Here is a 15,467-nt window from a genome sequence, read left to right on the forward strand (position 1 = left end):
CAGGGACAGGGACAGGGAGCAGGCACTCCCTGAGGCCAGGGCAGCTCGAGCCCCCAGCCCTGCTGCAGACCCACACACACCCAAGGAGGCCAAAAGTCACCTTTATTTATTTAGGCCCTGTCCAGATTTAAAAAGTTTTAGGGGAGGGAAAAAAAAAAAAAAAAAAAAGCAGCTGAGGAAAAAGAGGGAATTTGAGGTAAAAAATGGAGATGGTGTCAGGTGGAGAAACTGGTTGCTTGTGCAGCCTTTAAAAACAGCATCAAAACCTGCAGAAGAAAATCTGCAGAAACCCCAGAAAACCTGTAGAAACCCCAGAAAAACTGCAGAAAAACTGCAGAAATCCAATAAAATCTGCAAAAAAGCCCAGGAAACAGCACAGGGCCTGGGCACAGGCAGGATATGGGGAGCCACTCAATCCTCCTCCTCTTCCTCTTCCAGGCAGCGGATGCGTTTCCGCCTCCCCCGGGGCTGTGGATCTTCATCCTCCTCATCCTCCTTGGAGCAGGGAGCTGCAGGGGCTGGCTCAGTGCCTGTGGATGGAGGGAGAGAGGACAGCTGAGCCCCCCAGGGATGTGGCAAAGGGACAGGACAATCTCAGTGACTCAGAGCTCTCTTAGCCCCCAGGAGAGTGCAGAGGGGCTGAACCCACCTGAGCTGCCACCATCCTCATCCTCATTGGCGAGCTCCCGGCGCCTCTTGGAGCGCGGCTGCACCGGGCTGGGGACAGGGACAGGGACGGGCTCCTCACTGCAGGGGTTGGCACAGCTTAGCCCCCACATGGGGAGGATGCAGAGGGCTGGATCCCCTCCCCAGGCAGGGAGAAGACCCTCCCCCAAACCAGGGAGGGAGAACCCCCCCAAGCTGAGAAGGGAATTGTGCTCTCACCTCTCCGAGTCTGATCCCAACCCTGCCGGCTGCGGCTCTGCTGAGGGGCACAAGGAGGGGGGCTCAGAGCCAGCCCCACACCTGGGGATCCCCCACCCCCAGCCCCACCTCTCACCTGCAGCCACATCCTGGGGGCACCTGGGTGGCTCTGGCAGGTCCTGGGGGGCTCCTGGGGGGCCATGGTGGGCGATGGAGGCGGCTGCACGCCGGAGCTGCTGCGGGGTGAGGGCGGCCGGGATGCGCCAGAAGGATTCCTGGGCAGAGAAGGGGGAGACCACAGGGATGAGCTGGGGGTGAGGGGATGGGGATAGGGCAGAGATGGGAACAAGGATGAGGATGGGGACAAGGATGGGGATGGGGAAGAGATGGGGGACAGGGATGGGAGATGGGGATGGGGATAGAGAAGGGGACAGGGATGGGGACAAGGATGGGGATGAGGGGACAGGGATGTGAATGGAGGGGATAGGGAAGGGAACAAGGATGGAGCAGGGATGGGGACAAGGATGGGGATGGGAATAGGACAGAGATGGGGACAGAAATGGAGACAGAGATGGAGAGGGATGGTGACAGGGTGGGGATGGCAACAAAGATGGATACATTGATGGTGATGGAGACAGGGATGGGGTGATGGGGACAGGGATGAGGGCAGGGATGGATACAGGGATAGATACATAGATGGCGATGGGGACAGGGATGGATACAGGGATGGATACATTGATGGTGATGGGGACAGGGATGGATAAAGCGATGGGGATGGTGATGGGGACAAGGATGGATACATTGATGGGGATGGTGATGGGGACAGGGATGGGGACAGGGACCTCACCTGCTCGCTGGCAGGGGGCCGCAGCCCCAGCTGTCTCAGCAGGGTCTGGAAGCGCCGATCCTCCATGGCGTCCTCGTTCTCCTCCGTCAGCGGCACCAGCGGCACCGGGTGGGACACACCTGGGCCAGGAATGGGGTCAGAGAGACCCCAACCCCACAGCAGCCCCCCACCCAACCCCCACCCCACTCACCATCCTCCTCACGGTCCCCTGCCACCCTTCTCAGACAGTTCTCCAGCCACCGCAGGGGCCCGGCCAGGCCTGGGGACAGCAGAAGGTGACACAGGGACACAGGACCCAGCCCCACAGCCAAGCCCAGCTGGGGGGGGTTCAGAGCCCCTTGCCCACCTTCCTGATGCAGGTGCTGCGCCAGGTCCTGCCCAGCCCCTTCCTCAGGCACCCAGTGCTCCTCCATGGGGCCTTCCTCTGCTTCATCCTCATCCTCATCCTCATCCTCCTCGCTGTCCTCATCCTCTCCTGAGCTGTGCTGGGCTGGCATGGCCGGGACACCTGTGGCAGCCTGTGGGAACCAGCAGTGTTTGGGTGCCCCAGGGTGGGACAGCACCCCCAGGGGACAGCCCAGGACCCTCCAGCCCCCCATACCTGCCCGGGGCCGGGGCCCTGGCTCTTCCTCCGGCGTTTCTTGTACAGCTCCTTGCGTTCAGCCACCAGCCCCAGCCCCAGCAGCTTCTCCACCACCCGAGCCCTCGAGCGCCGCGCTGTCAGGTGCTTCATGATGTTCCCCAGGACGTCTGTGGGGAGGGGGGGAGGTCAGTTTGGGGGGGCTACAGGGGATTTTTAGGGGTCTGCTCCCCATGTCCAGCTCACCATCTGAGCCCTGGAACTCCTCGAAAAGGCGTGTCAGCTCCTCCTCCTGCTCCTGTGTCCACAGCACGATGTTGGTGCCCTTCCTGGGGGTGGGAAACAGCTGTGAGTCCCTGCCCTGTCCCTAGGGATCCCTGCCCTGTCCCCAGGGGTCCCTGCCCTGTCCCCAGGGGTCCCTGACCCACCTCTCCCGTGGGAAGTCCTTGGCACTGCTGGCCAGCCCCATCCTCACCAGCTGCTTCACCACCTGCTTGCGCGTCCGCCCGGGCGTGGGGAGCTGGGCCAGGATGGCAGCGATGATGTCCCCACCTGTGGGACAGGGAGAATGCAGGGACACAACCCCTGCCACCCCCCGGGGGTCCCACTGAGACCCCTGAGACCCTCAGTACCTTCCACCTCCTTGTACTTCCAGTACAGCTCCCGCAGCTCCTGCTCCTCCTGGGGTGTCCAGGGGGGGACCCGGCTCCGGGTGCTCCTGGGGAGGGGCAGAAGGGGGTGAGGGGAGGGGAGAGGGGGTGGCAGCCCCCTCCCTTGCCTCACTCACCCCTCTCCCTCCTGCAGGGAGCTGTAGCCCTTGGTCATCTCATAGACAGTGGCTGGGCTCTTCCAGAAGAGTAGCTCCACAAAGGCCTTTTTGTTGGTGGCTGCCAGCGCAAAGAACTTGCCCAGGATGAACTTGGCCAAGGCCACCAACTCCTGGGGACAGCAAGAGAGAGAGAGGGGCTGCAGGACACTGGGGACAGAGAGTGGGGCTGAGGGAAATTTGGAATACAGAGCAGGGCTGGACCAGGGACGGACAGAGGGGCTGGGGGATGTGGGCACAGAAAATGGGGCTGGGGGACACCTGGGATGGAGAGTGGGGCTGGGGGATGCTGGAGACAGAGCAGGTCTGAGAGATGCCGGGGACTGAGCAGGGCTGGGGGCTGCAGGAACTCAGGGAGGCTGAAGAATGCTGATGATTGAGCAGGACTGAGAACTGCTGGGGACTCAGTGGGGCTGGGCAATGCTGAGGACTGAGCAGGACTGAGAGTGGGGACTCAGTGAGGCTGGGCAATGCTGAGGACTGAGCAGGACTGAGAGCTGCTAAGGAGTCACTGGGGCTGGGGAATGCTGAGGATTGAGCAGGACTGGGGGCTGCAGGAACTCACTGGGGCTAGGGAGTACTGAGGATTGAGCAGGACTGGGGGCTGCAGAGACAGAGCAGGACTGAGAAACTGCTGGGGACTCAGTAGAGCTGGGCAATGCTGAGGATTGAGCAGGACTGGGGGCTGCAGGGACCAACCAGGGCTGGGGAATGCTGAGGATTGAGTAGGACTGAGAACTGCTGGGGACTCAGTGGGGCTGGGCAATGCTGAGAACTGAGCAGGACTGGGGGCTGCAGTACCAAACCCCTCCCAGCCTGGCTCAGCACCCTGCCTGACCTGATAAGCAGCAGCTGCGGGGTCGCTGAGCAGGCGGTGGAAGAGGGCGAAGAGGGAGAGCTGGAAGAGCAGCGGCTCCATGTGCAGCTGGCGGGCCAGGCGGTGCAGCAGGCGCGCGGCGCAGTGGTTGGTGCGGGGGCTGTTCCGCGCGTACCCCCGCAGCAGCAGCACCAGCGCCCGCACCACCGGGGCACAGGCGAACCTGCACGGCTCAGGGTCGGGCTGATCTGCCTCACCACCATCAGCACAGACAGACCCCCAGACCCAGCTCTCGCTCTGGAGCTCAGTTCTGGCTTCGTCCAGGTGGATGTTGGCCCAGGGCTGTTTGTGGCTGTGCCTGGTGCTGCTCTCAGCAGGTGCTGGTTACAGCTCCCTGTTCCTGCTCCTGTTCCTTGGAGCAATGATCTCCACATACAACAGCCCAGAAATCTCCCCACCTTTTGGCCAGATGCCACTCGCTTTGGAAAAGGACTATAAAAAGTGACTTTCCTAAAGAGACTCTGAGATCTCTTTCTCCCCAATGTCATCATCGGATGACCATGAGGATGCTTCCCTTCTGTTGGTAGCTACATCCCATCCTTTCTCTCTTTCTCCTTTTCCTTTACCTCTCCCTCTCTCTCTTTCTCTCTCTCTTCTATCACAAGACTGAATTGTTTTCACCCAATAAACTGCATTGCTGCTTTCTGCTGAACAAAACCTGAGTCTCTTGTTTTTGTCTTTTTGCACCCTGGGGTCAAATGAACCATCACAACTCCCACTAGGGTTGAGTGGATTGTGACACCCCATCAGTACAGCCACCCCACAGAGGACCCTCCCAGTGCTCCCCAAACCCTTCTCACCGCTTCAGGTAATCGAGGAAGTTGAATTCCTTCTCTGCCACCTGCACGGTCTGCTCCTCCTCTTCCTCTTCCTCATCCTCCTCTTCCTCCTGCTCCTCGGGCTCGGTGGGTGTGTGCCCTGTGGTGGGATGTGCTGAGGCTCTGCAGCCAAAGTTTTCTCCCTTCCCAGTGTCACAGATGGGAACTCACTGGGCAGGGGAGCGAGGAGGATCTCCCGCAGCAGCTGGGTCTCCTCAGGCGGCCCCGCATCCGTGGCTCCAAACACATCCCCTTCGGGCCACACCTCCCTGGGGACAGTGGGGACAGGCTGGCACCGTGCCCCCATGCCCTGGGCAGGAGCTGGGCAGCACGGTGCTGGTACCTGGCCGAGCGCAGCAGGCGCAGGGCCTGGGGCAGGAGGGAGCCCCGCAGGCACTCCTGGATCCGCAGCAGAGCCTCGGCGCGCTGCTCCTCCACCGGCGTCTCCGAGGCGGCGTCAAAGGGCACCACGTCCTCTGGGAGGGGCACCTCGCCCTGGAGCAGGACAGGGTCACTCTGTGCCCCACCAACACCCCCAGAGCCCCCCTCCCATGGGGCTGGACCCTTCCCTGGTACCTCCAGGCAAGCCTGGAGCTGCGGGGCCAACTCTTCCCACAGCTGCTCCAGCTCCGCAGCGCTGGGCTGAGCGGGAGCTGCAGGCACACGAGGCTTCTTCTTCTTCCTCCGCACACGTTTGCTCTGGGGGAACAAAGATGGGGTCAGCAGGAGCTGCCTGACCCTCAGGGGACCCCCCAAGGCAGGGCAGGCACACCCCACCTGCACCACCAGGTTGGCACGGCCGCGGCAGAAGCGCTCCAGCATGTGGAGGAAGAGGTGGGCAGTCTCCACCAGGTCCCGCAGGAAACTGCGCGGCTGCTTGGACTCGTCGAACTTGCGGAAAAGCGCCAGGAAGAGCTCCCGGTATTCCATCAGGTAAAAGATGTTGCCTGGGGAGGGGAGGAGGGTGGCAGTGGGAAGGGATCAGGGTCAGGGACACCCCAAGGGATGGGGCAGAGGGACTCACTCTTGATGACCTGGCTGCTGTCCCGCACCGCCTGCTCCGGGGAGCGATCCATCTCCTGCACCGTCCGCAGCAGCTCCTGGTACGCCTTCAGGGCCAAGTGCATCCTGGGGATGGCAGGGGAGCCCAGGTACTTTGGGGGTCCCAAATGCCCAAGGGGGTCCCCAGGCAGCACAGACAGTCCCAGGTGCCCAGGCGTTCCTGGGTTCCCCAGGGTGTTCCAGGCACCAGGGAGGTCACAGGTGACTGGTGAGACACAGGGTGTCCCAGGTACCCAGGCGTTCCTGGGTTCCCAGGGTGTTCCAAGAATCAAGGAGGTCACAAGTGACTGTGAAGGGCACCCCAGGATGTCCCAAGTGTCCAGGGGGTCCCAGACATCAGGGGATCCCAAATATTTGGGAGTCCCAGACACCAAGAGCTGTCCCAAATGCCCTGGGGTCTCCCAGGTGCCCAGAGGGTCCCAAACACTGGGAGTATCCCAGGTGCCCAGAAGGTCCCACACACCCTGGGGGAAGTCTCAGATACTCAAGGAGAATCCCAGGTATGAGGAATCCCAGACACTGAGGGGTGTCCCAGGTGCTCACCTGCGTGCCCAGGTTGTTGCCTCCTTCTTGTCTATCAGTGCCATCTCATAGTAGTTGGTGAGGTTCTGCTCGATGAAGTGGAAGGCTCGGACCCCCACGGTCTCGGACACCAGCTCGGGGCGGAAGCCGTGGCACCGGTTGAAGGCCATGAAGAAGGCAGTGGCCCACAAGTAATAGGTCTCATCGTGCTGCTGAGCCTTCTCCCGCACCAGCTGGTCCTGGGGGGCGACCAGGGAGTCTCAGTGAGGGTCCCACACCCTGCACAGGGTATCCCATCCCTCCCAGCCCCTCACCTTGACCAGCAGCATCAGGCGGTTGTAGCAGCCCTGCAGGAAATCCTGGCAGAAGTGGCGCAGGAAGAGCCGGACGTTGCGGGCGGAGCGGCGCGAGGGCTCGGACTCGGGGGCGGCCTGGCGGCGCCGGGGCACCCGCCGGGGCTCCTTGCCCAGGTCGTGGCTGTAGCTCTTCAGCTGCAGGGCATGGAGAGGCCAGATTGATCATTGATCCCTGTGGCATTGTGCTGGTGTCCCCTGGCACCGTCCTGGTTCTATGGTACCCACCATGTCCCTGTCCCTGTGCTCTATACCACACCTCGGTGACCCTGCTCAATCCTCAGCATCCCCCAGCCCCACTGAGTCCCCAGCATGTCCCTGCTCAGTTCTCAAGATCCCCCAGTCCTGCTCTGTCCCTGCAGCCCCCACATCCCTGTTCCTGCAACCCCACCACATCCCTGGCTCTGTGCTCCACACCCCATGACTGGTCCTGTATCACCACCTATGTTCCTGTCCCTGTGCCCCACACCCACATTCCCATCTCAGTGATCTCTGCAACATTCCCACCCCAGTGCCCCCCATCATGTACCTGGCACCGTGTCCTTGTCCCCATAGCTCCCTCTACATCCCTGACCCTGTGACCCCCACCATGTCCTTGTCCCTGTGCCCACTGTCACCTCCCCAGTTGTGTGACTCCCCTGTGCCCCCGTACCCACATCCACATCCAAATGCCACCTGCCACATCCTTGACCCCGTGCCCCACACCACACCTTTAGCCTTGTGTCCCACCCATGTTCCTGCTTCCTTATCCCTTACCATGTCCAGTGCCCCTCACCACATTCCTGCACCTCCTGCCACGTCCTTGTCCTTCCATTCTGTGCCAAATCCCACACACATCCCTGTCCCCATGCCCCCTGCCCCATCCCCACCTCTCCAGCCCCACACTCACATTGTGCAGCCCTTTGTGGAACACCACATCCCGGTCCCCGATGGACTTGAGACCCTGCAGGACGTAGGAGCCCCCGAAACGGGAATGCCTGGGCAGGGGACAGGGGCTGAGTGACACTGTCCCCATCATCATGGGGGTCCCATCCCTGTCCCCCCTCCTCACCTTGATGTGCGCTGCAGTGCCCGGGTTCTCTTCTCTGCCAGCTCCCTCTGCCTCAAGGTCTCCAGCTCCCGCGTGTCCTCCCCGTGCTCAGCACCTGCTGTCCCCTGTCCCAGTGCTGCCAGCTCCTCTGGGCTCTGCCAGCAGCTCTGTCAGCACTGTGGGGGCTCTGGGGGGGGGGTCCCTGCCCTGCCCCCTCTGCCCCCCCAGCTCACCTGGTCACGGAACATGAGGGAGATGATCTCCAGGACGTGCAGGGCCCATTGCTGCTCCACCTGGGCGCTGGCCAGGAATTTGAGCAGGTCGTCCATCCCGCTGATGTGCAGCGCCCACAGCACCCGGTCGTGCACGCTGGCATCACCATCCACACCCTGCTGGGGGTGGTGGCAGGGTGTCAGGGTCCCTGTGGGGCCATTGCACCCCCAGATCTGTCAGGGAGCCAGGGAAGGGCCCTGTCCTGGTACCTGCTCCTCTGCAGGGTCCGGGGGCACGTGCAGCACGTTGCGCACCAGCAGCAGGATCCTCTCGATCAGCAGCATGTCCTCCTCCTGCCGCTGCTCCCAGTCCTGGGGGACACGGCTGTCAGGGCCCCCCACAGCCCCCTGGGGGTCCCTGGCAAGGACAGACCCCACAGCCCCTGAGAGATCCTCCCCCCACAGCCAGGGACTCCTGGCAAGGATAGACCCTTCAGCCTCCTGGGGACCCCTGACAGGGACAGACCCCAAGAGAACCCCAATAAGGACAAACCCTACAGCCCCCAGGGATTCATGGTATGGATGGACCCTGGAGCCCCCTGGGGATTCCAAGCAAGGAAAGACCCTGCCCCTCACCCCACAGGAACCCCCAGCAGGGACAGAGCCTGCAGCCTCCTGGAGATCCCCATTAGGGACATCACCCACAGCCCCCTGAGGAGAGGGGACTCACCAGCTGCAGGAGGTTGTAGAGCTTCTCACTGAGCACCACGAACACCTTCTCACTGGCAAAAGCCTGCAGAGACCCCATGTGAGCAAAGGGATGTGGGCAAAACCCCCTGCCCACAGCACATCCCCAGACAGCCTCACCTCTTTGTAGGCCTGCAGGTAGGACAGCACCTGGAGAAAGTGGTGCCGGGAGGTGGCATCAGCTGGCACCTTCCCAAAGCAGAGCAGGGCTGGTTGTGTCAGGTTCACCATCAACCTGTGAGGGGGTGAAGGGCTGTGAGGAACCCCTGTCCAGCAAGCAGCCCTCACCCCTGGCCACAAATCCGCCCCCCAATACCTGATGACAGCGTCGAAGAGCACCTTGTCCTGGGGGTACTGCACCAGGATGGGCAGGAGGTCGTTCTGCAGGATTTGGGCAGCCCCCAGCTGCTGCCGCACGTCCCGGGTCTCGTCCTCATGGCGCAGGTACCGGATCAGGTCCTTGACGCTCTCTGGGGACACGGGCCGTCAGTCCCCGCCCTCCCCGGTCCGCACCGCCCCCTCCCCACCGGTGACCACCTACCCAGGCAGTCGGGCTCCCGATGGTACACGTCGCCCTCCAGGTAGCCCAGGGCGCTGCAGGTGGCCAGGAGCTCGCAGTTCATCATGTACCAGTCCATGCAGCGCGGGGCTGCACACGGGACCAGCACCGGGGGCCACCTGCGGGCCACTGTCAGCGCTGGGTACCCCCGTTCTGGGCCGACCTGTCGGTCTCGGTTCCCCAAATCCCGGGGCACCCTCTGGTCCCAGTCACCTCAAAAAACTTTCCAGGCCCGGTCCCCCTCGGTACCGGATCCCACAGCAATCCCCAGGCCCCGGTACCACCTCGATCCCAGCGCACCTTCCGGTCCCGGTCCACCCCAATACCGGCGCACCCCACAGCCCCGGGGCATCCTAAGCTCCGGTTGCTCCGGTTCCACCCACATCACCCCTCCCGTTTCGGCTCCCCGCAGCCACGGAGCACACCCCGATCCCCGTCGGCCCCGCTGCCTCCTCGAACCCGGAGCATTCCCGAACCCCCAATCTCAGAACCTCCCCTCCCGATCCCGCATCCCAGCCCCCAAGTCCTCCCCGAACCCGCCCTGATTCGGGAGCACTCCCCGGTCCCCCCGAACCCGGGACACCCTCCAGAGCACGGAGCACGCGGGGGTCCCGGTTCCTCCGATCCCCCCCCGCACCGAACCCTTCCAGAATCACCCCCCTGGTTTTTGGATCACCCAGACCCCAGTCCCCGCCGGTTCTGGGGCACTCCCCGATCCCAGACCCCCTCCCGGTGCCGGCCCCCCGTCCCGCTCACCGCCGCCCCGTCCCCGCCGCCCTCACGGCCGCGCTCCCGGTCCCGGCGCGGGGGCGGCGTTACACAACCGCCCCAATTCCCGCGGGCCGAGGCCCCGCCCCGCCCGCACCCTTCAAGCGGCAACACCCCCACGGCTTTCCGGTGGTGCCTCCAGCGCCGCCCCCTTCACACCCTCCCCGCAGTTCACCACGGGAACAAACCGGCGGCTCGGCGCCTCAGGGTGCCCCGAATCCCCCTGTTCTCGCCCCCCGCCCCGCGGCGTTGAGGGATGGAAGATGGGAGGGGTTCATTGAAGAGACGGAACCCGCTGGCGGCGTTGCCCTTTTAAGAACGGCTTTGGATGGGAGGGGCCTGTCCCGGGCGCGGGAACGGGCGGCACCTCCCGCCGGGGGGGGCTCCGGTGTCGTGTCCGCCCCCCCCCCCACAAATGAGTCCCTCCCGCTTCCCGGCGCCGGGCACGGCCGCGAGCGGTTACCAAAATAAAAGAGCAGGTTTAATTCACCGAACACAGAAGTCCCGCCGCGGCGGGGCGGGGCGGCCCCGGCCCTGTACGGGCGGCCCCGGGCAGCCCGGTGGCCGGTTCCCGGTGGCCGGTTGCCGGCAGCGGGGCCCCGCCGCCGCCCGCCCGCCGCGCCGCGCCGCACACACACGCACCACACCGCACCGCGGCGGCCCAGTCACAGCAAAGCAGCGGCGGGCGCGGGGCCGCGCCCCGGGACGGGCCCCGTTACAGCCCCTGCGTCTTCAGCTCCAGCGGCTCTGCCGGCGGCTCGGGCGGCGGCTCGGCGGCGGCGGTGGTGGCGGTGACGGCGGTGGGGGCGGGCGGCTCTCCCTTGAGGGCGGCCAGGCGCTCGGCCAAGCTGCGCGGCCGCGGGCACAGCGCGAACTCGTACAGCACCGCGCCCAGCGCCGCGCCCAGCAGCGGGCCCGCCCAGTACACCTGCGGGGGGGCGGCGTGGGCACCGGCACCGGAGGATCCCGGACCCCCGCGGCACTGCACCCTCCCCCCGCTGATGCCCGGGCACCGGCCGAGTCGGGGCTTTCCGTCTCCCGGTGAGCGGGGGGTCGGCAGCGTGTCCCCCTCCCCGGGATATCGGGGGACCCGGACCCCGTCTCCCGGTAAGAGGGGGGTGGCCGCTTCTCCCCCGCCCGGGATACCGGGGTTACCCAGCGCCTTGGGGTGCTGCTGTCACCGCGGTGACACCGGCAGCCGCCTGCCTTCAGCGGCGACACAGAGGCTGGGGCAGGACAGGGACAAGCGGGGAGGGACTGGGAGGGCCCGGGGCGGGTTTGGGGGTCCCCGTCCCCCCCCACTTACCCAGTGGTTGGCGAAGTTACGGGTGATGACGGCGGGGGCGAAGGAGCGAGCGGGTTCATGCTGCGCCCCGTGTAGTGGATCTGCGGGGGAACGGGGCAGTGGGGGGCTGGACAGCTGCCCCCCAGCCCCTTCCCAGCCCCCGGGGGTCCCAGCACGGGGGTCCCCGCGGCCGCCCTTACCCCGAAGAGGTGGCCGAGGGCGAGGGAGAAGCCGACGGGCACGGCAGCCATGGCCGGGCGCCCGTCGTGACGGTCGTCGAAGCTGGCGAAGACGCAGAGGACGAAACTGGGCGGTCAGGAGCAGCTCCACCACCGTGCCCTGGCCCGGGCCCACGCCGGGGTGCAGCTGCGCGGGGAGAGGGCTCAGCACCCCGCAGAGTTGCTCCCTCATTCCCCCCAGCACCCCAAATCCCCCCCTCGTTATCCCTTCACACCCCAAATCGCACTGTACCCGCGAATTCCCTCCTCATCCCCAAGCTCCTCCTGGATGCCCAGTCCCCATTAGTGCCCCACATCAATCCAAACCCCAAAATATCTTCTGGACCTCCCCAATCCACCACCCGATCCCTCAAATACTTCTGAACGCCATAACCCCCATTACACCCCCGTGGTACCCCAAAACACCCCCGGGACCCCAATTCCCCCAAACCTCTCTGAACCCCTCATCCCCTCCTTTACAGTCCCTTGTACCCCAGATCCCAAAACAACCCCCGGACTCCCCCAACCCTTCCAAACCCCCATTACAATCCCAAAGTAACCCAGACCCCAAACACCTCCCGGAGCCCCCAAACCCTCATTACAGCCCCCACCCCACGGTCCCCCAGCCCCCCGATCCCCCCCCCCCCGTGCCCCTGCTCACCGCGCTGAGGCCGAGGGTGCCGCGGACGGGGCCCGGGGTCACCCCGTAGAGCACCCCGGCGCCGGCCAGCATGCCCAGCACCTGGGCCAGCAGGTAGCCCAGGGCTCGGGGCAGGGAGAGCTGCGAGGCCATAAGGAAGGCCAGCGTGATGGCCGGGTTGACGTGGCCACCGCTGACATGGCCCAGCGCCTGCACCACGGTGGTCTGGGCCAGCCCGAAGGCCAGGGCGGCCCCCACGACGCTGGGGGGGCCCGGGGCCCAGCGCAGGGAGGCCCCCAGCCCCAGCAGGGCATAGAGGAGGCTGCCCAGGAACTCGGCCAGGACGGCCCTCCAGAAGGCGGACGAGCGCAGCTCCCGCATGGCCTGGCCCGCTGCCCTCCACGGCCCCGCTCCCCTCCCCGGGGGCCGCCCGCGCCCACCTTTATAAGGCCCCCCCGGGCCGGCCCCGGGGGTGGGATCGCACCTCCGCCACCCCCCGTTAACCGCTTCGCTGCCCGGGGCACGGGACAGGTGACATGCGGCAAGGAACCCCCCCCCCCGCCCCACCCTCCGAGCCCCCCCCGGGCAACCCGCACCCCCCAATAGTGGGGACACCCCCCAGAATTGCGCCTCCCCATCCCTGGGGTTGCCTGGGGAGAGGAGGGGGGCTGTGACCCATGGATGCCCCCAGTGGGGTTTGGGGGACCCCCTTGCTCGGGGCCAGCACTGACACACCTCCCCCCCTCCCGCCCCCCGAAATGTTTTGGGGACACTTTGGGGCAACCCCTGCTGGGAGCCACCCCTATTTCGCGGGAGGGGTCCCGGGCCAGCCCCGCTGGGGGCCGCGGGGTGTTCCCCCCCCCGGTGCTGTTGTCTGCGGGAGGGGTTTATTCAGCCCGGCTAGCGGGCGCTGAGTCCCCGGCCGGGGGGAATTAGGGCTCGGCCCGGCCATTGGCGCCCGCCGGAATCTGCCGGGGCTGCAGAGGCCACCACAAAGCGCTTTGCTGCGCTCAGCTCCCCGGCACGGGACGAGCTGACGGGGGGTCCCGGCCCCCGCCCTCGCCGGGGGGCCGCGGGGAGGGGGCACCCGCCCGCCCGCAGCCCCGGTGTTGCGGTGCTGCCACACACCGAAGGCGCAGGGCGGTGGTCGAGACCCCCCCGCCCCGTTCCTTCACAGCATCACTCCGCACCCACCTGAGACCCCAACACACCTTTAATTCCCCCCACGGGGGAGAGGACAGTAAAAGGGGAGGGGGCACGGAGCCCCCCATCCTGTGGGTGCCCCACGGAAGGTTCTGGCGGCGGCGGGGATGCGATGTCGGGGGTGTGGAGGATCGGGGGGCTGGGGTGGAGCGGGGGCGGGGGGTCAGGCAGTGCCCCTGCTGCTCGGCTGTGGGGGGCGGGGGTCCGCGGGCTAACCGAGGAGGGGGACAGGCTGGGGGTCTCCACCAGAGCCACGTCCCGGCAGGCGAGGCAGGCGCCCAGCTCTCCCGGGAGGCTCCGGGAGCCAGGATGAACTCATAGGAGAGCCCGGCCAGCACCGCGCCCAGCACCGGCCCCAGCCAGTACACCTGGAGGGGCACAGAGTGTCGGGGTGTCCCAGGGGTGGGGGGGACAGGGGACCCCACCCCAGTGATGGGGACCGAGCAGAGGAACCTGCCCCAGGGATGAGGAGCCGTGGGGAGGGGGTGTCACATGTTTGGGGGAAGGGTCCCATCCTAAGGATGGGGACGAGGTGGGGCCTGTCCCAGGGATGGCAACACGGGGGACACACCTGTCCTGCGATGGTGACACCATGAGGGCCCAAGCTGGGGACGCAGCTGGTGTTGATTTATGCCAGGGGAACCCAGGGAAGGGAAGGGAAGGGAAGGGAAGGGAAGGGAAGGGAAGGGAAGGGAAGGGAAGGGAAGGGAAGGGAAGGGAAGGAAGGGAAGGGAAGGGAAGGGAAGGGAAGGGAAGGGAAGGGAAAGGGAAGGGAAGGGAAGGGAAGGGAAGGGAAGGGAAGGGACGGGAAGGGAAGGGAAGGGAAGACCAGGAACTGCTGTCCTGGGGTGGGGTAGGACAGCAGCGGTCACTGTAAGGGGGGACCCACCCTTATGGGGACTCAGGACGCCCCCAACTCACCCAATGATCATCCCAGACTCCTGGTGACGATGGACGGCCCCAGAGAGCGCGCGGGTTCATGCTGCCCCCCCGAGAACGGCCCCTGGGGGAGGACACGGGGGTCAGGGGCTGGCTGGGGTGGGGACCACCTGGGGGGTGGGGCCAAGTGGGGGGCCTTACTGCAGCCAGGGCACCGGCGGCCACGGCGCTGCCCAGGGCCAGCCCGGCCTGCGGGCGGCGAAGGCGGCCCGCGCCAGCTGGAAGGTGGTAAAAGTCTCCCAGGCCAGCGCGGTCCCGCTGTCCCCACCTCGCTCACCTGCGGGAGGGACACCACTCCAGCACCACAGGAAGGGGACAGGGATGGGCACGGGGATGGGGACACTCACCCTGGTGACAAGGCTGGTGTCATCTGGCAGCGCTGCAGGGCAGCAGCCGAGGCCAGCGTGGCCCGCGCACAGGGCCAGGACCCCCGCGGCCCCAACGCAGGGCGCTCAGCTTGCGGGTGCACAGCAGGGCCAGCGTCAGTGGGGGTTGGCCTGCGGACCCCCGAGGCTGCAGACGAGCCCCCCGGCCACCAACCCCCAGCCAGAGCTGTGTGCCAGTGGTCCCGGGGATGCTGAAGCCCCCAGGACCATCCCCACGAAGATGAGGGTCGCCAGCAGCTCCGCCAGCACCCCCGCCAAGAAGCGGCCGCTGCGCAGCTCCTGGGGGGACAGCGGGGCTGGGGGGTCACCCCACAGGCACTGCCAGGGGTGGGTGGCACAGAGAGGGGGTGGCAGGGGGGCAGGGGGCCTCGGGGGTGGGGTATCTCAGGGGGGGTGCTATGGCAACAGGATGTCCCAGTTTTGGATACCCGGGGATGGGGTACTTTTGTACCCTCAGCACAGTGGGGGGGAGATGGGGTACCCTGGTGATGGGGTGCCCTGGCAACAGGATCCCCCCAGTTTTGGATACCCTGGGGATGGGATTTCAGGGATGGGGTGCCATGGTAACAGGATCCCCCCAGTTTTTGGATACCCATGGGGATGGGGTATCTCAGGGATGGGGTGCCATGGTAACAGGATCCCCCCAGTTTTTGGATACCCATGGGGATGGGGTATCTCAGGGATGGGGTGCCATGGTAACAGGATCCCCACCAGTTTTTGGATACCCATGG

General features: G+C 65.8%; 3 protein-coding genes across 8 annotated transcripts in view; all 3 read right to left on the reverse strand.

Annotated features, from left to right (window-relative positions):
• Positions 1 to 81: 81 nt before the first annotated feature.
• Positions 82 to 10,185, reverse strand: TIMELESS (timeless circadian regulator). 6 transcript variants are annotated; one of them, XM_079329136.1, is made up of 30 exons: positions 10,054 to 10,185; positions 9,280 to 9,416; positions 9,055 to 9,208; positions 8,859 to 8,973; positions 8,722 to 8,784; positions 8,262 to 8,363; positions 8,013 to 8,168; positions 7,801 to 7,934; positions 7,639 to 7,726; positions 6,711 to 6,887; positions 6,418 to 6,635; positions 5,837 to 5,940; positions 5,590 to 5,759; positions 5,389 to 5,511; positions 5,156 to 5,307; positions 4,984 to 5,081; positions 4,795 to 4,912; positions 3,956 to 4,157; positions 3,079 to 3,230; positions 2,924 to 3,009; positions 2,720 to 2,843; positions 2,538 to 2,620; positions 2,313 to 2,461; positions 2,058 to 2,229; positions 1,902 to 1,970; positions 1,712 to 1,830; positions 1,001 to 1,139; positions 886 to 925; positions 650 to 747; positions 82 to 530 (listed from the first exon to the last, which is right to left on the reverse strand). In XM_079329136.1, the coding sequence occupies exons 2-30, from the start codon at positions 9,374 to 9,376 to the stop codon at positions 412 to 414; spliced, it is 3,621 nt and encodes a 1,206-aa protein (XP_079185262.1). In that variant the 5' UTR covers positions 9,377 to 9,416; positions 10,054 to 10,185; the 3' UTR covers positions 82 to 411. The 6 variants fall into 6 exon arrangements, with proteins under 6 accessions (XP_079185262.1, XP_079185261.1, XP_079185259.1 ...); XM_079329135.1 differs by having other exon boundaries at positions 886 to 922; positions 8,013 to 8,171; XM_079329133.1 differs by having other exon boundaries at positions 8,013 to 8,171.
• Positions 10,186 to 10,524: 339 nt separating this feature from the next.
• MIP (major intrinsic protein of lens fiber) lies at positions 10,525 to 13,580 on the reverse strand. The gene is given in 6 exon segments (XM_079329303.1): positions 10,525 to 10,993; positions 11,372 to 11,421; positions 11,424 to 11,451; positions 11,551 to 11,655; positions 11,657 to 11,716; positions 12,230 to 13,580. Coding segments are annotated over 6 exon segments (816 nt in total). The 5' UTR covers positions 12,590 to 13,580; the 3' UTR covers positions 10,525 to 10,780.
• BAZ2A (bromodomain adjacent to zinc finger domain 2A) overlaps positions 13,219 to 15,467 on the reverse strand; it is a gene marked incomplete at its 3' end in the record, with an annotated part of 22,030 nt that continues 19,781 nt past the window's right edge. The window contains 12 exon segments of the mRNA XM_079329248.1: positions 13,219 to 13,402; positions 13,496 to 13,627; positions 13,629 to 13,695; positions 13,698 to 13,779; positions 14,333 to 14,353; positions 14,355 to 14,414; positions 14,492 to 14,547; positions 14,550 to 14,735; positions 14,738 to 14,757; positions 14,759 to 14,790; positions 14,792 to 14,838; positions 14,841 to 15,032. Of these exon segments, the coding sequence (XP_079185374.1) occupies positions 13,219 to 13,402; positions 13,496 to 13,627; positions 13,629 to 13,695; positions 13,698 to 13,779; positions 14,333 to 14,353; positions 14,355 to 14,414; positions 14,492 to 14,547; positions 14,550 to 14,735; positions 14,738 to 14,757; positions 14,759 to 14,790; positions 14,792 to 14,838; positions 14,841 to 15,032 (1,079 nt within the window).

This window comes from Erithacus rubecula (genome assembly GCF_903797595.1).
Source record: "Erithacus rubecula genome assembly, chromosome: 31".
Lineage (NCBI taxonomy): Eukaryota > Metazoa > Chordata > Aves > Passeriformes > Muscicapidae > Erithacus > Erithacus rubecula.